A 23,346-nucleotide genomic window follows, 5' to 3' on the forward strand; every position below is an offset into this window, starting at 1 on the left:
GTTGTGCATAAGGTAGCCGACATCGTTTTCTGTATCATAAATGATACAGATTTCACATTGATCATTGCTGACACAATCCTGAAATAGAAAAAAATTTTCGGCGTTACGATACCCTCAACCTAAGGTAAACTCAGACCTAAAATCTTTTTGCCTCGTTCTCTTCCGTTCTCTTCACTGAAAATATAACAGTAAGTTTGCTCAAATTCATCCAACGTTATAAAATTTATTAAAATCGCAAGTATTCTATGAGAAAAAACAAGTAAAGCAAAAATTATGTAATGTAGTGTAGACTTGAAGCAAATAGATTTACAGTTGACGCTTTCCAATTCAAATAAGCTCTATGATTCCATTTTTTCCTGATTATCAGCATTCAAGTCAATTCAATTCTTCCTTATACTCTTCTTCCCCAGCTCCATAGCTCAATATTTACCTCGTGTTTATCGGATTAGAGAAACTTCGAACCAAATATAATTAGAGATATACCTTTAATTTTTCAACCATGACATGCTTTCCTTCTCCCCCAGAAGCAAGGGTTTTGTTTCAACAAGCCATGTTTGACAAGCCAGACGAAAATGTCGACACATGTCACTAACCATCGTCTTGTGCAGTGACTGGGCTGTTGCAATTTCCTATATATAGAGAAGGAAAATATTAATAGGAAATGTTTGTTTGTATCATGCTATTATGTATTACAACTTAAATTTACTGGGAACGCTGACGGCTGATAGATTCATTTTTCTAGGCGGTAAATTTTATTTCCCATTCGTTGTTTGTATGCAAAGTATAAAATATAAACCATTACGGATTAGAATTTTTCTTTTCTTTTCTTATTAAGGGGGGAAATTGATAGATTCTAGCTACCCGTCTATACCTTGATGGTGCTTTCATTACACCAACTGTTCAACACTTTCATCCACGAGGACAACTCAGTTCGGGTGTTCACAAAGAAAGATCTTGACGTAACAGACAGCTTGTTCGTACATACATGGCATCTCCTGAAAATAAAGAATTGTAGATTTCCGTACATCTTTCTCTATCAGGGGGATGGTCAGGGCCAGAATTGGTCGAAATAGTTCTTCGGTTGGCAGAATAGTCGTCCGGCCGTCGGAACAGTCCGGTCCGCGGAAAATTGACCATCAGAAAAGTTATCCGATTCGCAGAAATAGAGGTCGAGTTATTTTTTTCGAGTTATTTTTTTGAGTTTTGTGAAAAACCAAGTTTAATTATTGCGTCTTTTTTTGTAATTTTTGTCTTGATTATAACCGAGTTAATAGTTTAAGTATTATTAAGAGGAAATTTAAAGAGCTAACCTTAAAGTTATTTAAAATATTTGAGTTAACCACAGGAAACAATCCAAGTACCGAAATTGATGATGATAATGACATCATAATTAAGTCAAAATTTACGAGAAATGGTATTATGACTCGTTTTTTTGCAGCTCAAAAAAATAACTCCGAAAAATAACTCGGTCACTATTTCAGCAAACCGGATAACTTTTCCGACAACCAATTTTTCGCGGGCGACTATTCCACCGACCGAAGAAATATTTCGACGGCCGAACTTCCGGCGAATTCTGACACTGACCCCCCCCCCCATATATTCCTCTTAACAGTCTAATCAACAACCTGATACGGAAGCTTTTTCAGACTTCCGTATCCGGAAGCTTTTTGACGATTTGACGTCAATTTCGCGAATTTTGCTCACTTTTTCACCCACTTTCTTCACTTTTCTATGCATTCGAAGACAATCAAAAAGCTTCTTCAAATAATTAAAAAGTGGTTCATAAAAATTTGATCTAATCTTTATTTGTTCATCCAAAAATTTCGGCGCTTTAAAGATTTTTTATATTTACGGATTTTCAGTTTGCCTTGGAATACTGTAATTACGTCATCTCTCGCCGCGAAATTTTAATTGTCGTTGTTTTCAGTTGATAAGCTACTGAGTTTACTGTCCCTAAGCTAGTTATTCAGTCACAACTTAACCATCAGATTTATCCAAGTGACTGAATCAAACTAGCTTAGATTTCTAGGCTAATGATTTCATTCAAAATTACCTTTTTGTTGCGTATTGAATATAACTCACAAAAAGCTTCTAAAAACGGAAGTTTCAAACTGAAAACGACGAAGAAAACGTCAAAAAGCGTCCGGAAATGGAAGTCTGAAAAAGCTTCCGTATTCGGATGTCGATTAGACTGCTTAGCCTAAAACTACGAAGTCCTCTAAGGTTCATGGCGTGTACGCTTTTTTATAAGAACCAGTCAATTTTCCAGTCTTTGATATTCTCACAATGTTGTTAAAGGTTATAATTCAATTTAAAATCAAAATGAAACCAGGCTGGAGAAAGATTTTTCGAAAATTTGATATTTCAAAACTCGCAAACTCGAAAACAAAAACTTTAAATTTCTTAGCTAAAAAGAAATCACGTTTCAGAATTTCTGCTTGAGCATGATTTGCTCATGATCGATAAAAAACGGTCGGTTATCGGTTAAAATCGACCAGAAATAAAAATCATCGACCCAAAATTTTTTGTATTTTTAGAAAATAACAGACCAATATCATCCGAGGAAACTTTACTGTTCGGTTAATGTTGATCCATTTATCTTGAGTTTCCATATTAATTTCTATCCAGAATTTCTATTCTTGCATTTGAGAAAACCAATTTAAACATTTCCGAGGTATAATTCTTATAGATGAAAATTAACATTTTGATCTTCTACTTTGTCTTTCGGTCTTTCAAGAGAACTAATTTTGACGAATGCGGTAAATTTAGCCGAAATTCGCGAAAGTCTTTAGGATTTTCCTACTCGTTAAAATTAGTCCCAGTCCTTAATGATATTTCCTATTATAGCAGATTGATGTAAAAATAAGACGATTTTAAGGCAAATAGAAGGAGCGAAATTTCAAAATTTTCTTCCCCTCAGGGTAAGCTCTTCCGGTGACAGTTCAAAGCGAGCGACTCACTAATATAACCGATCCGAAGAAAAAGGCCTATTTCGACCACCATTGTCATATTATAAGACAATTTTGAAATTTAACAATATAATGCCTAAAACTTACGCATTCCTCCGAATTGGATTTTGGGCAATCTGTAATTTTTCTAAATTTGTGAAGATTTTAAAACTTCCAAAAGAGGGGAAAATAGAGAGCTAAACTTAATTTTTGATGACTCGTCTATCAAATTTACTCAATTTCGGCGATTTCTTCAGAGTACTTGACCCTCATCCAAAATACACTATTCTTATAAAAAAGCGTGCAGTCAATTTAGCTACCCCTTTCTCGGTTACACAATGTGATGACTGATTTTAGACCGACTATGGCCAAGTTTAGCCGCGATCTTACGGTGTTCTTCTAAAGCTTAACTCTCGACCCAGACTACGAGTGCTTTTTTAAGCCTCACCGCAACTATTGCTAAAATTGTCATCAATGAGAATTGATTAATTGATAAAGATTAGTTCTTACCAGCTTTTCATGTCAGGGTTTAACCCCATCTGCGTTCTTTGGTGACGATTCGAACAATACAGTTGCCTTGCCAGTAGTCCACTGTCCATCATTTCACGAATCATGATTGTGTAATTTTCGACATTTTCCATGATGCTGTCCATCTTTCTTCTATCGTTGGCAGCACAAACTGATCAAACTATTCCGCGAAAGCGCGAATAAAGTGAAGAAAATCTATTGTCTATAGAATTGGCTCGCTCTCGCTTTAATGGGATCCATACGAATACTTTTATACTAAAAAGCTTTTCACTGGTCATGTCTATATAATATTTGTTTTTTGTAGTCTGTCTAGTCTACCCCAATCTATATTTAGACTAAAGAAGAATTCGAAGAATCGAGACATCAAAAAAAAAAGCTTTTGACCTTTCAAACGCGCAACATTTTTTGAAAAATGAGAAAACTTCCAAAACTCCCAAATGGCATGAAAGTCTGTAGCTTATAAAGAATTAAGCAATGATTTTGGTACCGTTTTGCATAAAGCTTTTTCAACTCAAAACCATATTGCCCCATTGAAATCACGTGGGGCTTTGAGATTAAAAATTCGAAAGATCATTGAGACAGGGTAGTAAATAAGTTAGCTACTAAGAATTCCGTCTTCTTTATTGTCTAGATAATTGTCTAGAAAAACTGTCTAGTCTGACGATCACATAACCAACGAACCATAAAACTGTAGAGAAAAATCGTGTCAGGTCACTCCATTATTTTTGTTCAAGATGGCAGCAGCTCAGGTAGTACCTCAAGCAGCCGCAGCTCGCGCTCATCGACAATTTTTAGATCGATGGGGTGCATTGCTGTTTGGGGGGTCAAAAATTGAGATAATTCACTTCCTCCAAGGAAAAGCTCTTATACCACCAAACAAGGTATGCGTTGTTTGCGGTGGACAAATGGCTTTGACAGCTGACAATGTTCCAGATGGATACAGATGGTAAGATTTTGCTTCAACCTATTGTTAACTAAACTAATACGGTGCGGTACTGTCCTATTGAATTTAATGCAATAATCGCATAAAATTTCTTGTCTGTGGTTCCTTCGTTGTTCGAAGGGAGAATTACACGGAAACCACTTTTTAAGTAAATAGTACGACAGTGTTCTTATCGCGATCCTTTCGTGTCATTATCATAAATTTTGCAGAGGCATCTCCCACCACAGGTTCAAAATTTTTGAAAAAGAAGGAAAAGGAAGTAAACACTAAAATGAAAAACCCTAAGTTATATCCTCTGTATTTGATCGGAGTTTTTAGAAAAGTGGTAACCGGCTCCTGCTGATGTAGCTACGCGGATTACAATATTAATTTCAAAAGTGCAATACCTAAATTGAGCTTGCATTTTGAAACGGAATTTCTAAAGCCTCTGTTGTGCGCAGATATGTAATTTTTGCGCAAATATGTAATTATTTTGCGCAGACAAATTATGAGCTGCGCAGATATGTAATTAAGTGCTGCGCAGATATTAGCCTGTACCCGACTCTTCTTCGCTGACTGAAAAGATAATGCGAAATAGGGTCTGCCACGGTTAGGTAACATTCCCTGTCTCACACCTTTTTCAAAAATCTTCGAATGTCTCTCGGGTGGAGCGTAACTATTTTTAGCATTCAAAACATCTCAACTAAATTGACGTTACTTTAAACACGTCAATGCAATGGCATCTTTCAATTTTCAAAAAAGCACTCCTGCGCTTGTGTTTTTAAGATTTTGTCCCAGAAAACTGGGACAAACTGAGACACAGAATCTCGCTAAACGTAACAGACCGACACACGGCAAGTTTTGTTCAAAATATAAAAAACGCCTGTGGCGGCGGGGTGGTACAGACTACGCAGATATGTAAGAACCGATGTTTTTAACTTTGGAGCTCGGGTTTTCGGGCTCCAAACATTCGATTTTTTGACATTACTTTAAACTTTTGAAGCCGTTGCAGTAACGAATATAATCGAATTTGCGTCAAAACACTTGAAATGCTTCTATTTTTCAGAAATCGTCAAAGTGGAACTCACTAAGAAACGAGATAAAAAATCCCGGCTTTTAGTAAGGTGCTCGCTATATCCTTCGATACATACACGTTTTTTTTTTATAAGGAACACGTTTATAAGGAACTCGAGGCTGAAAATGGTTCAAAAAATAAGGAATTGTTAAGGAACTGCTCAGGCTGAGAATAAGTGGATTTGAAAATAATGTACCTTATTGGGACTAATTTGACCAAATTTTGATCTTTCAAGGGGCAAAAACTTCAAAATTTCCTATGTAGTAAGGAACTCGATAAGGAACTTTGAGACTGAAATTCTCTGTAAAAATAAGGAACTCCAGGCTCAGAGCAAAGTTAAGGTTCCTTATAAAAAAAAAAACGTGTAAACTCGCTAATATAATGCTTACGCGGAGGCTATATATTTCTAAAATTGACGCTTTTTTTATACATTACGTCACAAAATGAAAATTCATAGTTTCGTTCTGATTATCGATCCTATCGATCGAGCAAGCAGCGCGGGGGCTGGCCTGGCCTGGACTACATGTTTTTTTTTATAAGCAAGTCTATGCCCCTTGGTCAGGCTCGTGTATGCTTAAGTTCTCAAAGCATCCAGGCATAGTTTATGCTTATTATATGCTTAAGAATCATGCTTATGATTCACCCCGATCCAAGTTTTTAATGAAATTTCAGAAATTTTGTAAAAATTTGTTCGGATTTTGGGAGCTGTGGAATGTTAGCTAGCCGTGGAATGTCTTATTTTTTACTTGACCTCTACCAAGCCTTTTTAAACAGATAAAAATGACCACTTGAAATATATTTTGGGCTGACATATATGCTCATGTTATGCTTAGGAATTTTGCAAATCTGAGCCTTCATATGCTTATAAGCGTTATGCTTATAAAAAAAAACATGTATTGGGATTCAATTGCATTTGAACTTTATGTTCTCAGACAGGTGTGTATATGTTATCCCAGCAAAAAGAATTACGGCAGTTGCACCCGACTACGAAAGTCTGAATGGAAACAAGGCTGAAAAGGGTAAAAAATGATTTTGGCACTACCTCATAGTTACTTTGTAAAAACCAAGAAATTACATTTTTGCACAAAATAATTACATATCTGCGCAGAAATTACATTTTTGTGCAAAAATTACATATCTGCGGACAACAGCCTCTAATCAATGTCTTTGATAGTCTGATATTTAGAAACCTCTTCAATCTCGGTTACAATTCTTACCCCCACTCCGAAATCGTTGAGATGATTACTCGTTTTGAATTTTATTTCAGAAGATTCAAATACGACAGTCATGCTGCTGTCGTCTCAAATTTTAAAAGTTGATTCATGTTAACCTATTTTAAAAATTAGAATTTTAAGAAAAAATGAATTTTATTCTATATTTCATTAATAGGAGATGTGGTAGACCGTGTCGGCGAAAAATCAAGATACGTGGCGGTACCATATTCCAGCAATGGACTAAAGTGCCATTACCCAAATTATTCATGGCCATATATTATTGGTCTAATGGCATCCAAGTGAAATATGTCAGACAGTTAACAAATATGTCAAAACAAGTCATAATTGACATGTATCAACTGCTTCGACTGGTATGTGCCAGAGACTTGCAGAGGAACCCGATCAATGTTGGTGGTGGTGGCCAGAATTTCGTGGTTCAAGTTGACGAGTCAATGATTCGTCATAGACAACGCGTAAGACAAATTTTGAAATTAGCCTTTTACAAAAAAATGTATTTACCCCCAAACAAGGCAAGTTTTGATCATATTTTGCCACCCCTAGACAATATATCAATATATCCTACATTTACGGAGTACAAACATTTCAAACAAACATCTGAAACTGGCAACGATTTTGTGCCAATTTTGTGATAAAAGACAGCGCATGTTATATGGTCTTGTGTGATATAAAATATCTTGCTTAGCATAACCAGCTCGGTGTGCGCAATTTTCCTATCTAAAAATCAAATATCTTTCCAAATATATTTTATGAATCTATCTTTTATAAACAGGGTGGTAGAGGTAGACGTGCCAATCCTGTTTGGGTGTTTGGTCTCGCTGACACGCGGTACAGACCTGCCAAAGGTTACATGGAAATTGTGCCGAGACGCGACCGACAAACGCTGACAGGAGCGATTAATAGAGTGTTGTTGCCAAACACGGTAATAACTAGTGATGAGTGGCGTGGTTAAGCAAGATTGCCGCAGTTTGTCCAAAATTGCATTAGACACGACACTGTGAATCACACTTACAATTTCGTGAATCCAGTAAATGGCGCTCATACTCAGGTGATTCATTTTATTCCTATCTAAATTTTTTACTCTGATTTAGATGGTCAAGTTTCTCATATTTGAAAGAAGTAAAAAAATGCTTATTTTAGGCCTTTTTAAAGCTTCAAGTAAAGTTTTTTACAGGCTCTTATTAAAACAGCGGAAAAAGAATTAGGTTGTTTTTATGTGCTTAGTAGATAATATATTTGTAGTTTTTGAAGAATATTGTCCCCTTACGAGGAGTATGCATATTATATACAACTACAAGTCGCCCACAGCCTTGATCTGAAAATGAAACCCTATTGTAGAGTGCGAATGGATAGAAATAAAATCACTCTTGTGTCATCCGGAGTCGTAGCTTGAAAGGGCTTCCCAAAGCGTGCTATTAGACATGGCCAGTTAGATTTTATATTACCAAACGAATGAAAAGGGATATCGGGCGTACGGCGTTGATAGACCGAATAAAAATAAACAGCGATTTATAAGTTATACCTTAAATCCACAATCTCGGATCTAGAAGAAGTGAGAAGCTCGTTCATAGTTCGCTGGATAGGTTAGAGTCTCTTCTTTTTTCGACGCCGCGGGAGGACAGCGGCTGAGAGAGGGTTAGATTTGGGCCCACTGTGCGAACAAGACTGAATCGATTCAAATTTTCAACTGGGGAACAGGAGCGTTTCCCTTTCCTATATAGCTCATGTCGGATAATCAAACTTTGGCACTTAGAGGGCTAACAACAGTTATAATTTATTATAAATTTATGACTTTTTTACACTTTTATTTAATCATTTTCAGAATATCGAGTCATACTGGAATAAATTCAAACTAGTAATCAAGGCTATGAAGGGCGTAGAACTTCGATTCCTTCAAAGTTACATGAATGAATTCATGTGGAGGTAATGTTAGTGGTTACTGTGTATTCAAGATTATTGAAAAGAAATCTTTCTTTGGTCTTTCTTTACTTCTATTTCATTATATTTTCTTTCCATTGGCATGATATGTGAAATTAACAGGCTTTTACCTTTTATGCGTTTTATACATGGCGTTCTAAATTTGAAACTCGTTTGCGAGGCCTTCAAATGTAAAACGCCATGGTTTTATATATTCGTGATATGTGCCATTACCATGTCTTCCAAAGGACCCAACAGATGATTGATTTCAAGTGGCTTATTGACCGATCTTACGTCACTCAGCTGCTGAGTTTGTGATTTAACCTCAGAAGACTTTTTAATGGTGCATATTCATGAATATAATTAGCTATAGTCTGAGATATGTATCTACGCTTTTGAGGACGGAGAGCGATTGAAGCGATTTGGAACAACCTGCATTTTTGACCTGCAAAAAGGCTGTTTTGTCGTAATACTCAGTCGATCAGGATTTGGAAAAATGAAAAAACATTTCCATATAACAGCCATATATTACCGAGATCCTTTTGAAAAGGACTGCCAGGCTATTGAAGAACAAATAGGAAAAACAATATTTTTACTGGGTTGACTAAATAACCTCCTATTTTTCTTAACAGGGATTGGAGAGGCTTGGAAGAACCTTTGGAGAACATCATTAACTGCATCAATATTGATTATCCCTGATTGATGTCAACATACATTTTCATTTCATTCATGACACATTTTTTTATCACGTTTGATAGTTTCAAGCAGAATTATATTTCGGACAGGACATTTATGAAAGATTTAATTTCTATAAGATAAAAGAAACCCAATCAAATTTCATTTTTCCTCCTTTTGAATAATATTTAAGAACTTTTAAAAAGTCGCAATCTACTTAATCCGTCTTATCCCAACATTGTAAATTTGTTTGCATGTAATACAGAACAACGGCGAAAAAAAATCCATCTTAGTTGCCCCGTCAAATGGTGAAAAAATCAGTTTTGGGTGCGACACGGAACAGTGAAAAAACCGGTCTTGGGTGTGACGCAGAACAGTGAAAAAATCGGTCTTGGGTGCGACGCGGAACAGTGGAAAAATCAGTCTTGGGTGCGACACGGAACAGTGAAAAAACCGGTCTTGGGTGTGACGCAGAACAGTGAAAAAATCGGTCTTGGGTGCGACGCGGAACAGTGGAAAAATCAGTCTTGGGTGCGACGCGGAACAGTGAACAAATCGGTCTTGGGTGCGACACGGAGCAGTGAAAAAATCAGTTTTGGGTGCGACGCGGAACAGAGAAAAAATCAGTCTTGGGTGCGACGCGGAACAGTGAAAAAGAAAGTCTTGGGTGCGACGCGGAACAGTGAAAAAATCGGTCCTGGGTGCGACGCAGGACAGTGAACAAACAAGTCTTGGGTGCGACGCGGAACAGTGAACAAATCGGTCTTGGGTGCGACGCGGAACAGTGAACAAACAAGTCTTGGGTGCGACGCGGAACAATGAACAAATTGGTCTTGGGTGCGACGCGGAACAGTGAACAAACGAGTCTTGGGTGCGACGCGGAACAGTGAAAAATCGGTCTTGGGTGCGACGCGGAACAGTGAAAAATCAGTCTTGGGTTCGACGTGGAACAGTGGAAAAATCGGTCTTGGGTGCGACGCGGGACAGTGAAAAAGAAAGTCTTGGGTGCGACGCAGAACAGTGAAAAAATCAGTCTTGGGTGCCACGCGGAACAGTGAAAAATCGGTCTTGGGTGCGACGCGGAACAGTGAAAAAGTCGGTCTTGGGTGCGATGCGGAACAGTGAACAAACGAGTCTTGGGTGCAACGCGGAACAGTGAAAAATCGGTCTTGGGTGCGACGCGGAACAGTGAAAAAGAAAGTCTTGGGTGCGACGCAGAACAGTGAAAAAATCGGTCCTGGGTGCGACGCGGGACAGTGAACAAACAAGTCTTGGGTGCGACGCGGAACAGTGAACAAATCGGTCTTGGGTGCGACGCGGAACAGTGAACAAACAAGTCTTGGGTGCGACGCGGAACAGTGAACAAATTGGTCTTGGGTGCGACGCGGAACAGTGAACAAACGAGTCTTGGGTGCGACGCGGAACAGTGAAAAATCGGTCTTGGGTGCGACGCGGAACAGTGAAAAAGAAAGTCTTGGGTGCGACGCGGAACAGTGAAAAATCAGTCTTGGGTGCGACGCGGAACAGTGAACAAACAAGTCTTGGGTGCGACGCGGAACAGTGAACAAATCGGTCTTGGGTGCGACGCGGAACAGTGAAAAAGAAAGTCTTGGGTGCGACGCAGAACAGTGAAGAAATTGGTCTTGGGTGCGACACGGAACAGTGAACAAACAAGTCTTGGGTGCGACGCGGAACAGTGAACAAACGAGTCTTGGGTGCGACGCGGAACAGTGAAAAAATCAGTCTTGGGTTCGACGCGGAACAGTGAAAAATTGGTCTTGGGTGCGACGCGGAACAGTGAAAAAATCAGTCTTGGGTGCGACGCGGAACAGTGAACAAACGAGTCTTGGGTGCGACGCGGAACAGTGAACAAACGAGTCTTGGGTGCGACGCGGAACAGTGAACAAACGAGTCTTGGGTGCGACGCGGAACAGTGAAAAAACGAGTCTTGGGTACGAAGCGGAACAGTGAAAGTAGGCGGGGAGCTCTGGTCAGTAAAATTTACTTTGGGTGTCAAGCGGAACAGTCGCTCTCACTGTTCTGCTTGGTGCCCATGGGCCCTGTAAAGCTTACCTGATCCCACATTAATCTCTGTGTCGTTAAAAAGAAGATTTTTACATTAAATAGTACACTTTTACATAAATAGTACACGACCTCAAAAAATATTTGACGTCAATTATTTTGACTTTATGACGTAAGTGCAAAATCCCGGTAAAATGTAAATAACTCCCGAAAAAAAGCGACATTTAAATAAATGAAAAAAACTGTTTCTAATTTTTAACCTAAGGAAGGTGTGTGCCAAATTACTAGATCCATTATTCCGCTCACTACGCTGCCCCAAAATTTGCAGACATACAAACATACAATACAAACATTATAAGATTCTAGCTCAACTGAAGTTGAGATTTGAAAACCTGGAAAAAGTTATATCCGGTCATCTTTGGTGGCAGTTCTTGGTACCCGATGTACAATCTTATCTTATGAAACTCTGAAGTTTGCAAAATTTTTAACATCGTAAAGGATTGGATAGTGGAATATTTCCTGGCCCGTAAACAGGTTTTGCATCCCATTGTTTTCGGGTCTAACCCCAATTCTTTCAATATTCACGCATAAGGACGTCGTTTTGGGAATCGTCGGGTGCAGTAGTTGTAATTTTTCAACATTGAACTTGACTTGGAATGTTGGCACATCAAAAGGAGACTATTCCTCTCCGATAGGCAACTGGCTTACTTACTCTTTAAACTTGAGCATGTGCGACCACTGGAATATCAGAACAAAATTGTAAATCAATTGTATTCGCTCGTGTCGAATGTATCCATTATTTGAGCGTTCCACTCTAGGTTCTGATTCTTAATTTCCGAGCTCATTTGGACCAGGTAGATTACTGACATTATTGATTCTTTGCCGTCTTAGAAACCTGGGTATAATATTTTTGATATGTCTGCGATAATTTTGGTTCTTGAAAACGTAAATTGTTGGATTTATAGCAGTTCTTAGAGAGATGATATATATACTATATTGTACGAATGTTTGGTTTTTTTCTGTTCCTGATATAGCGTATACAAACACGAAAATGAACGAGATCACACCGGACCCGAAGAAGGTCGCCATAAGAAGTAGAACGCTCTTGATTACACGTCTCTCCTTTGCTGGCATGCGCACTGAGGAGCTTTGGGTAGGTTCGCTGACTGGTTGCGCTGGGATGCGCACTGAGGAGCTTTGGGTAGGTCCGCTGACTGGTTGCGCTGGCATGCGCACTGAGGAGCTTTGGGTAGGTTCGCTGACTGGTTGCGCTCTCTTATCTTCTTTGACTTCAATTACATCAATGTTATCCCCGTGAATGGAATTACTTGTTCCGTTTATCGGCTCCTCGTTTCTGGCACATGTTTCTTTTTCTGGACTTCCACTTTTGCAGCAGTATTTGGTGAACACACAGATTTGACTTTGAGATCATCTCTGCGGTTCTCAATTCTTTTCCGTGATTGTCTCAGCTCGCGAATAATCAATACATAGAATAGTGGCAAGGTGATTAAAAAGGAAACAATCCAAAAGACATTAATGAACGCAAATACTTTCATGTTTAAGAACATTATAATCGGGTGAACACACGAGTATATGTATATCACACAAATGATAATGCGAGCTCGCTTCTTCGATAAAATACTCTCGTATTTAGCAGGCCTGGAAATCTTGATATAATTACTGATTGCGATGAGGACGATGACAAGCGATGAGAATAGAACACAAACTATTTCGGCATATGTTATATAAAAAGGTTTAGTTTGTATTTTTGGATACAGTAGATAAATCAATGTCTTTAATGGAATAACAACCAAGCTGGAAATCGAATCAGAAATATTCAATGCCAACACAATTCTCTCTTGTAGTGTGGTCGTGTTACAAAAATACAGACTGTTTGTAGGAAAAAAATAAGATCTAGCTGAAACTTTCTCCAGACCTTCTCTATAGGATGCTTATACCTCAGGAAAAATTCCCCTAAAATCCCACTTTAGGAACATGCCTTTTTTGGGACATTTCTATTTTCCCCAGGCAAAACCCTAAGGGTGAAATTTTTTGAAAATTTCAAACTTACTTCCAGACAATATCATGTATAGCATTCGAAAGCTCTCGAAAAACTATATAGAAGACTTTTAAACGGTTATAGCTGATTTCCTTACCTAACACTCGAGATATTTCATGCGCAAGTTCCACTTTTCACCACACTTTGGTCAAAATTGACCATAAATAGCATCTTCTGCGTGAATTATCTTGAGTTAGGTAATGAAATCGGCTATACCCGTTTAAAAGTCTTCTATATAGTTTTTCGAGAGCTTTCGAATGGTATACTTGATAATGTCTGAAAATGAGTTTGAAATTTTCAAAAAATTTCGGCCTTAGGGTTTTGCCTGGGGAAAAAAGAAATGTCCCAAAAAAGGGATGTTCCCCCAGTGGGATTCTAGGGGAATTTTTCCTGAGGCATAACCATCCTATAGAGAAGGTCTGGAGAAAGTTTCAGCTAGATCTTATTGTTTTCCCGTAAATTATGCTAAACGACCCCACTATTGATTTCCAAACCGTACGATGTTAGCTGAACGATATTTCCACAGGCAGTACAAAGCTAGCATATTTGTCATGCCCCCAATCAATGCGATGGGAATAAAAGCAATGGTGAAATTAAAAAACGTCATTTCTTTCTGAAAGAAAGATCAAATGCTGGATAGGGTAGGGCAACATGAGAAATTATACCCCATTTTTAAATAAGAGAATAAAAACAGGATAAATAATTAATTATTATTTTCTTACCTCGAAAAGCACTTAAAAGTATCTGTAAGATACGAATAAAAGAAATGCCTTTTAAGACCGCTAAAACTTCAGTGCCTCTACTTTTTTTCATGCAATTTTTAGACTTTTAAAGGTGGGAGCCACATGAAGAATGGAGAAAATTGAATTTTTACATTTTTCGTCATAACTTTTGAAGCAGAAAAGATTTCTAAATGGAACTTTCCAGAAATGTAATATAACTATAGAGAATGTGAAAAAATAAAAAAAAATAAAAAAAATAGCCAAGACGGTGGTAATATCAGCCAGGGGGTAATGCACTATCAAAATGCTATGGCAGCGTTTTAGAAAAATCTATAAAAGCTATTCCCAAAATCTTTTTTGGAGGTTGCTAGTATTCGGACAAGCTGTGGGATGAATGGATAATTTTTTTAAATTTTCATTCCAGGGTGTCTGGAACCTTAAAATTTATGAAAAATTAAGTTTTTTTGAGTTTTAAAATTGAAAAGTGATTTTTTCGAAAATCTACTCCATAGCATAAATGGAGCAACTCCTGAAAATTTCATGATCATAGCTCTTACCAATCCTGAGAAAACGTTGCCAAGGTGTGCGTAAACCCCCTGAAACCTATTTTGAGGAAATGATCCGTAAAGTCAGAAGTAGATATTTATCTCTATTTCTCTGTAATAAATCAACCGTTTTACAAAATTCTTTCTGTGTTTGACTAAAATGGAATAAAAACTGTTTCTAATTTTTAACCTAAGGAGGTGTGTGCCAAATTACTAGATCCATTATTCCGCTCACTACGCTGCCCCAAAATTTGCAGACATACACACAAACATACAAACATTATAAGATTCTAGCTCAACTGAAGTTGAGATTTGAAACCCTGGAAAAAGTTATATCCGGTCATCTGGTCATCTTTGGTGGCAGTTCTTGGTACCCGATGTACAATCTTATGTTATATGAAACTCTGAATTTTGCAAAATTTTTAACATCGTAAAGGATTGGATAGTGGAATATTTCCTGGCCCTTAAAACAGGTTTTGCATCCCGTTGTCTTTTGGTCTAACCGCAATTCCTTCAATATTCACGCATAAGGACGTCATTTTGGGAATCGTCGGGTGCAATAGTTGTAATTTTTCAACATTGAACTTGACTTGGAATGCTGGCACATCGAAAGGAGACTATTCCATTCCGATAGGCAACTGGCTTACTTCTTTAAAACTTGAGCATGGGCGACCACCGGAATATCAGAACAAAATTGTAAATCAAAGTTGTATTCGCTCGTTGTCGAATGTATCCATTATTTGAGCGTTCCACTCTAGGTTCTGATTCTTAATTTCTGAGCTCATTTGGACCAGGTAGATTATTGACATCATTGATTCTTTACCGTCTTAGAAACCTGGGTATAATATTTTTGATGTGTCTGCGATAATTTTGGTTCTTGAAAACGTAAATTGCTGGATTTATAGCAGTTCTTAGAGAGATGATATATATACTATATTGTAATATTGTTGTTTTTTTTCTGTTCCTGATATAGCGTATGCAAACACGAAAATGAACGTGATCAGACTGGACCCGAAGAAGGTCGCCATAAGAAGTAGAACGCTATTGATTACACGTTTCTCCTTTGCTGGCATGCGCGCCGAGGAGCTTTGGGTAGGTTCGCTGGCTGGTTGCGCTGGCTTGCGAACTAAGGAGCTTTGGGTAGGTTCACTGATTGGTTGCACTGCCATGCACACTGAGGAGCTTTGGGTAGGTTCGATGACTGGTTGCACTGTCATGCGCACTGACGAGCTTTAAGTAGGTTCGCTGACTGGTTGTGCTGGCATGTGCACTGAGGAGCTTTGGGTAGGTTCGCTGACGGGTTGCATTGTCATGCGCACTGAAGAGCTTTGGGTAGGTTCGGTGACTGGTTGCAGTGTCATGCGCACTGAGGAGCTTTGGGTAGGTTCGCTGACTGGTTGCGCTGGCATGCGTATTGAGGAGCTTTGGGTAGGTTCGCTGACTGGTTGCACTGTCATGCGACTTGAGGAGCTTTGGGTAGGTTCGCTGATTGGTTGCACTGTCACGTGCACTGAGGAGCTTTGGGTAGGTTCGTTGACTGGTTGCGCTCTCTTATTCTCGTTGGCCTCAATTACATCAATGTTATCCCCGTGACTGGAATTACTTGTTCCGTTTATCGGTTCCTCGTTTCCGGCGCATGTTTCTTTTTTTTGGACTTCCACTTTTGCAGCAGTATTTGTTGAACACACAGATTTGACTTTGAGATCATCTCTGCGGTTCTCAATTCTTTTCCGTGATTGTCTCAGCTCGCGAATAATCAATACATAGAATAGTGGCAAGGTGATTAAAAAGGAAACAATCCAAAAGACATTAATGAATGCAAATACTTTCATGTTTAAGAACATTATAATCGGGTGAACACACGAGTACATGTATATCACACAAATGATAATGCGAGCTCGCTTCTTCAATAAAATACTCTCGTATTTAGCAGGCCTGGAAATCTTGATATAATTACTGATTGTGATGAGGACGATGACAAGCGACGAGGATAAATAAATCAATGTCTTTAATGGAATAACAACCAAGCTGGAAATCGAATCAGAAATATTCAATGCCAACACAATTCTCTCTTGGTTCCCAAACCGTACGATGTTAGCTGAACGATATTTCCACAGACAGTACAAAGCTAGCATATTTGTCATGCCCCCAATCAATGCGATGGGAATAGAAGCAATGGTGAAATAAAAAACGTCATTTGTTTCTGAAAAAAAGATCAAATGCCAGATAGGGTAAGGCAGCATGAGAATTTATACCACATTTCTCTAAAATAAGCGGAAAAAACAGGATAATTAATTAATTCTTATTTTCTTACCTCGAAAGGTACTATAAATTGTCTGTCTGTCTGTCTGTCTGTCTGTCTGTCTGTCTGTCTGTCTGTCTGTCTGTCTGTCTGTCTGTCTGTCTGTCTGTCTGTCTGTCTGTCTGTCTGTCTGTCTGTCTGTCTGTCTGTCTGTCTGTCTGTCTGTCTGTCTGTCTGTCTGTCTGTCTGTCTGTCTGTCTGTCTGTCTGTCTGTCTGTCTGTCTGTCTGTCTGTCTGTCTGTCTGTCTGTCTGTCTGTCTGTCTGTCTGTCTGTCTGTCTGTCTGTCTGTCTGTCTGTCTGTCTGTCCGTCTGTCCGTCTGTCCGTCTGTCCGTCTGTCCGTCTGTCCGTCTGTCCGTCTGTCCGTCTGTCCGTCTGTCCGTCTGTCCGTCTGTCCGTCTGTCCGTCCGTCCGTCCGTCCGTCCGTCCGTCCGTCCGTCCGTCCGTCCGTCCGTCCGTCCGTCCGTCCGTCCGTCCGTCCGTCCGTCCGTCCGTCCGTCCGTCCGTCTGTCTGTCTGTCTGTCTGTCTGTCTTATATCAAAACATAACAGAGGGGATGCGTGCAGCCTAGTTAAGTGTTTAGACCTAAAACATAGATCAAACAAAACACCCCTGTGTCACAGACCCGCTGGGATCCCAGCCCCACTGGAAAATTTAGCGAATATTTCGTCTCCGGTTGGAAAATACCCTGGAATTTCAGCCTCATTGGAAAATTGACTTTGATTTAATCCCCACTCGAAATTCAATGTTTAAAAATTGCACTCCAAAACCGTTCCCACTGGATTTTTTAACCTTGGAACAATAGAATTTCTATCCCCATTGGAATTTCGTTAGGAATTCTTATCCCCATTGAGGAAAAGAGTTCATTCGGGGCTGTGAGACAGGGGTGTAACAAAGCACATTCAAAACTCGAAGATAAGCAATTATACTCTCTGCAGTTCTCCAATCGTTGTGTGTGAAAACAAGGAAATGACTTTTTTCAAGCTAGCTTCAAGCCAAAATTAGGAGCTTCATGCCAAAATCATGAGCTTCTGAAAAATCTACCACTGCAAGTAGTTTTTCTTCGCTAAGAACCTTGCCCTTATCTTCATGCAAAAAAATAAAAATCAGAAAAAACAATTGAAGCAATTTGACACAAAGTAAAAAAAACACACTTTTTTTGGCCAAATTTTCCCAAGATATTATTTTTTCAAATATCGGATTTCCTCAGATTTCAAACATTACCATTTTACATCATTGTGCTGAAATTTTCAGGTTTAAACAGGTTGAAATTGTTTTTAAAATAAAAAAATCAAGACGAACAATTATTTTTTATTATCGAAACATGTTTTAAAATAAAAATTGATATACTTTGGTTAAGTTATCCGACTATGTTGCTTTATTGACTTTGTTATTTTTTTATTATTGCTAAAAAGTGAATAAAACTTTTTTTTTAAACGTCTGCTAAGGTTTTCGTAGTCTAGCAAGCTAATTTCTTAACCGAAGAACCCGTCTGATGAACACTTTTTTTTTTGTTTTCAGAAAAAATCCTTTGTTTTTTGGTATATTATGTTAGGTGTTATATGATAATACGATTATTGTTACGGGATTTAGTTTGTATAAACGGCTGGAAGAATCCGGTGTTCCGGCCTTCCGGCTTGCTAAGCAGAAACTTGCGTAGCGAGAAAACAATTTTATCAAACAACAAACTCTCAAAACAAAATCAACTCAAAAGATGCACAAAGGTTTCTAGACGACTAAAATTTGTTCTCTCAATTACTTTTTGCTTTATGTCTGAGTTAGTCGTCAACGACGAGTCAGGAATCGGATATTGACTCAACAAAGTGATAAACAAATCGCATGGTGAAACAAGTCTGTACCTTAATGACATGACAACAAACTAAAGTGACAGGCGTTCGGGATGGTACAGGATAGGTGGGATATTGATAGCCGAGGGTTTACACAAAACCCGATGAGCTATGAATAGGCTAGCGTATTGTGCAGTAAAGAAAAAAAGTTTCTTCATGTCATGTTTGCGGAACGTGCGTTTATAAAAGTATCCCGAAATCGAGTACAAACGACTTTTCAAATACCCCCAGGTGCTTTTGGAACACCTCTGTCTTCATACATTTCTAATTTTTCAAACACTCTCACTGGCAATAAATTCAACGTGAATTGTAAGGTCCTATCAGTTTTTTTTTCGTAATTCTGCATTAATAATGGAGTAGTACATTTTGAGATTTCTTCGCTTTGCGAAAACAGAACGCTCGTTCCCAGGCCCTTTAATGTTGTTTTCTTTCTTTTAGTCTCCGATGTTGAGAATAATATCATGCTTTTCAAATATGAACCCGAGGGTGAGTGTTTCTCTTTAAAAAAATTTATATTTCTCCTAGAACAGTGCTTGATCGTCACTGCAGGGAGTGTCTGCTCATGCATTGGCGACGTATTGTTTTTTTAACTGTAAAAATTTACACCTGACTCCAGACGTGTTGGTTTTCTATCTCATTTTATTTATTTTTATTTTCCAATTTATTTAACGTTGGTCTGACATACAATTAAATACTAATTAATACCAACTATATAGAATACAATAATATAGTATAGAATGATAAATTAAAAAAAAATAAAAATTTTTATGTACATATTTTACATCTCACCCATCCTTTCCTGCTTTCTTATATCTAGATTTCGCTTAAGTGTTTTGCACTAATATTATATCATTTACTCTTCCCAAACAATAGTCTCTCAGCTTCTCAGCTTTCCCACTCGTTCTCAAAGTGTTGTTGTCAAGAAACGCCAAGCTTTCAACGTCATCAGACATAATAAGTGTTTACAAGCGCTTGTTTTTGTGCTACAGTATCGAATTTGAAATACACTAGTATACAAAATTTCAAGCCGCTTCACCCAGTGTCCTCCCCCCCCCCTTTATAAAGGGGGGGGACCAATTTTCCAATTTTGAATGGGTGAGGGGGGAAAATGAAAATTTGAATATTAAAGGGGGGAAAAAAAGAGGGGGGGGGAAACATAGATAGTTGGTAAATTTGGTTGGGGGGAGTGTGAAATCACTTCAACTTTATCTCAGCAACCAAGGTCAGTCCACATGATATCATTTGATTAGATCATGATTTAAAAAATTAACCAATTTTCGTTCTATTTTGTCTAGTATTCCTTTTGCAGCAAAATTTTACGTTTGTGTCAGGTTGAAATTTGAGAAATTTATATCGGTATATGGGGGGGACTGATATTTTCAGAATTTTCTGGGGGGAAAGCAAAAAAGAGGAGGGAAACTAAAAAACCGAAAGGTGATAGGGGGAAAAAAAGAGGGGGGAGATAAAAAAAATCAAGAATTTGGTAGGGGGAACAAACCCTGGAGGACACTATGTAGGTCGGTTTTGTCGACTTTATTGACAATATATTGGCCAATAAAAGCAGCTAAAATCGTGTAAAATCATAAAGTCTTTAGATCTCTGAAATACTGACCCGAGTAGCTTCAAATTTTGACAGGATTTAGTTATCAATAATAAAAAGTCGAAAATTAATGTGAATATTCTTGAAAAATGACGATTTCTTCAAATTTTGAAATCTTTAATTCTATTCACCTGAATTTAAAGTTGTAAGGTATATTAAAAACCGGTAGATACGTTTTAGTAATTTGTGCTTGATTTCCCGTTTTGGTTCTCTACAGCGCTTGAGAGTTTTGGTGGTCAAAAGTTGCTCCAAGTAGCTGACATAAACACAGGAGCTTCTATACATACCATGTTTCGTATCAAAGTTCCTCAAGAGGAATTTTACAACAAGCAACAAGACCAGCGTCAAGTGTTATACATGCGTAAGTCAAAATAGTTATTTGTATTGATCGTGCTTAGCCCCGGAACTTTTCAGTAATGTATTTATTCTTTGAGTTTTCTGGAGATTTTACCGGGGAATGTGTGTTGAAAATACAAAATTAACTCCCTCAAAGGGTCATAAAAATATTGTTCAGTTATTTTACATATCTGCGACCATTATGGACAGCATTAAAAAATTGTAAAGCCTTCGGAAAGCCTAAAAATGTTCTTAAAATGTTCTTATTTTCACCATTTTGTGAGTAATTTTGTCCATTTTCCTAAGAAAATAGGTTTTTTTAGGGTTCTAAAAGCCCTAAAATGTTCTTAACATGTTCTTATTTTCACCATTTTGTGAGTAATTTTGTCCATTTTTTTAAGAAAATAGGTGTTTTAGGGTTTGAAAAGCCTAAAAATGTTCTTCATCTAGTTACTACTTACTATATTCTTTATAGTTCGTTCGTAAAAAAAAACGTGTAATGATACCCTAATGGTCGTAGATACGTAAAATAATTGAACGAAATTATCAAAAAATTAGTCTCTCTTATGAAAACCCAGTATAAATTGACCATTTCGAAAATCCAGCGCTTTGCGCGAGATACGACCGTGCATCATTCAGATGAGATGGAGTTTATAAGATACTTTAATAATTGGTCATTTGAAGTAATAAAAATGACGCGTTCTTTAGAAAAAGTAACAAAATTGTTTTATTACTGGTTAACGACCAACCAAATCAAATAAAAGATTGTAAAAACTCTATCTCGGCCCACACGATTATTCATTATCATCTATTGTTCCCTTTCATTATTTATATTTTTCAGCCACTATCGATGGAAGTATCATGAGCTTGTTGCCAGTGGCGGAGAAACCGTTCCGTCGATTGATGATGTTACAAAACAAATTGGTAGATTGTATGCAACACCGTGCTGGTCTCAACCCACGTGCTTTCAGGTATAATAATAATGATAAAGACCACGTTCACGCGCTACGTTCCGTTTTGTTTCGGAGCGAAACAGAACCGTTAGATGCGAACATGTTCTATATACCAAAAATTTCCAAATTTTATGTAGGATAGACCATCCCATAACTGGGATCTTTTCTTTATGAGCGTTGCTAAAGACTTTTGCCTACAAAAGGATCTTACAATTCTTGGCTGTCAAAGCTCTGTGTTAAAATCCAACTTTTGACGGTGTTCGATGAACTACTTTTGATTCTTCTGTTCCTTTCGCAATTCAGGTCATTGAAGACACCAATCAGGAAGTTGACCAATTCACATAAAAACATATTAGATGGGCAATTATTGCAATCTTACGTACAGATGTGTTTCCAAGAAAGATATGATATTGCACGAAAAATGGGGACAACGCCCTCTCAGGTATAACAACATAAAAAATCACATTATATTAGAAGATTTGCCTTCTGTCTGGCTCTCAGTTTCGAATTGTGTCGTTTCGGAGAAATTTCTTGTATCTTTGAAGATCGAATTAGAGAGTATCGAATCCAAGGGATTTTTTGCAAATTTTTCCATTTTCCAGGGGGTATCCACACATTTCCAAGAAATCTTTTCTGATTTTCTGACCGATGTATGGAAATTTAATGGAATGGCCCATTCTTCTTCTTTTTTTAGATTCTTGATGATCTGATGGACGTGAAGAGAGCTTGTTCACAATTTTAAAACGATTCTAAAACATTTTTAATGGTTAAAGTTTTTATATAAAAGGTAAGTGTTAAAGTATTTATTATAGTACAGTCTCCATTACTCGAACGTCAAGGTGGTGAAAATAATTTTTTTCGAGTTGCGGGAGACATTCAAATTATCGCTGAGTACGTAGTTTGAGAAGGTAGTCTACTAGAAAGCCCTATGGAAATAAGGAAAGACCTTTTTATTTAGCATGCTCAATGGCACCTTTAAAATGTGTTCCGTGGTTTTTATAGCAGGGAAAAGCTTTCCGAACGGGATCTTTTAAAAACGAAACGGGCTTGATTATCAGTATCGTTTTACCAATTGTCTTTTTAGTAAATAATTCTGCCGTTAGAATTTTTTGTCTGATTTTTCTCTTGACACATTTAGCAGACATCAATCACTGACCTTTATTAAATCCAGGACTAAGCAATATTTGGGCCGATATTTTTTTAAAGGGTACTCAAATGACAGCTCTACTCAATACGGGTGTAATACATTATGAGAACCAACAGCCTTTAACCTACTTTTCCTTATGTAGCGTCGTTTGGCGCAAGGCAAAGTTAAAATCAATGAGTTGGCTTTTTGCTGTTTCCGTTTTTCTCTAACGCAAATTCGGGCTTTAAGCTCTTAGATCTGTTAGCTTTTTCGTGTAATTCTGTTCTTGTTTCTCTATTTTCAGAGTCAATGATTTTTTATGGACTTTCAGATTTGTACAAAATTTTTAAACAACCTTTTTGTAAATATTACCTTTTGAAACGAAAAAATACTTTCTAAAACTTTGATATAGTGTTGTCATCTTGATTCAATTTCTTGGTATTAGAGCATATTCCGATTTTGGAAAGTGTTCTATCACTTTTTATATTGACTTGGTCAATCTCGTATGTAAGATTCGAAAACACTTATTTCCTTCGTA

The 23,346-nt window shown here is 37.8% G+C and overlaps 1 protein-coding gene across 1 annotated transcript in view; it reads left to right on the forward strand.

Moving 5' to 3' along the window:
• LOC136823203 (cleavage and polyadenylation specificity factor subunit 1-like) overlaps positions 1-23,215 on the forward strand; it is a 62,825-nt gene extending 39,610 nt beyond the window's left edge. Inside the window, exons 34-39 of the mRNA XM_067079378.1 lie at positions 19,232-19,279; positions 20,611-20,754; positions 21,571-21,700; positions 21,986-22,124; positions 22,377-22,469; positions 23,113-23,215. Of these exons, the coding sequence (XP_066935479.1) occupies positions 19,232-19,279; positions 20,611-20,754; positions 21,571-21,700; positions 21,986-22,124; positions 22,377-22,424 (509 nt within the window). The 3' untranslated portion in view covers positions 22,425-22,469; positions 23,113-23,215. The remainder of the gene's footprint in view (positions 1-19,231; positions 19,280-20,610; positions 20,755-21,570; positions 21,701-21,985; positions 22,125-22,376; positions 22,470-23,112) is intronic.
• Positions 23,216-23,346: the final 131 nt, after the last annotated feature.

The sequence above is a fragment of the Clytia hemisphaerica genome, unplaced genomic scaffold (assembly GCF_902728285.1).
Source record: "Clytia hemisphaerica strain Z4C2 unplaced genomic scaffold, Clytia hemisphaerica genome assembly, whole genome shotgun sequence".
Lineage (NCBI taxonomy): Eukaryota > Metazoa > Cnidaria > Hydrozoa > Leptothecata > Clytiidae > Clytia > Clytia hemisphaerica.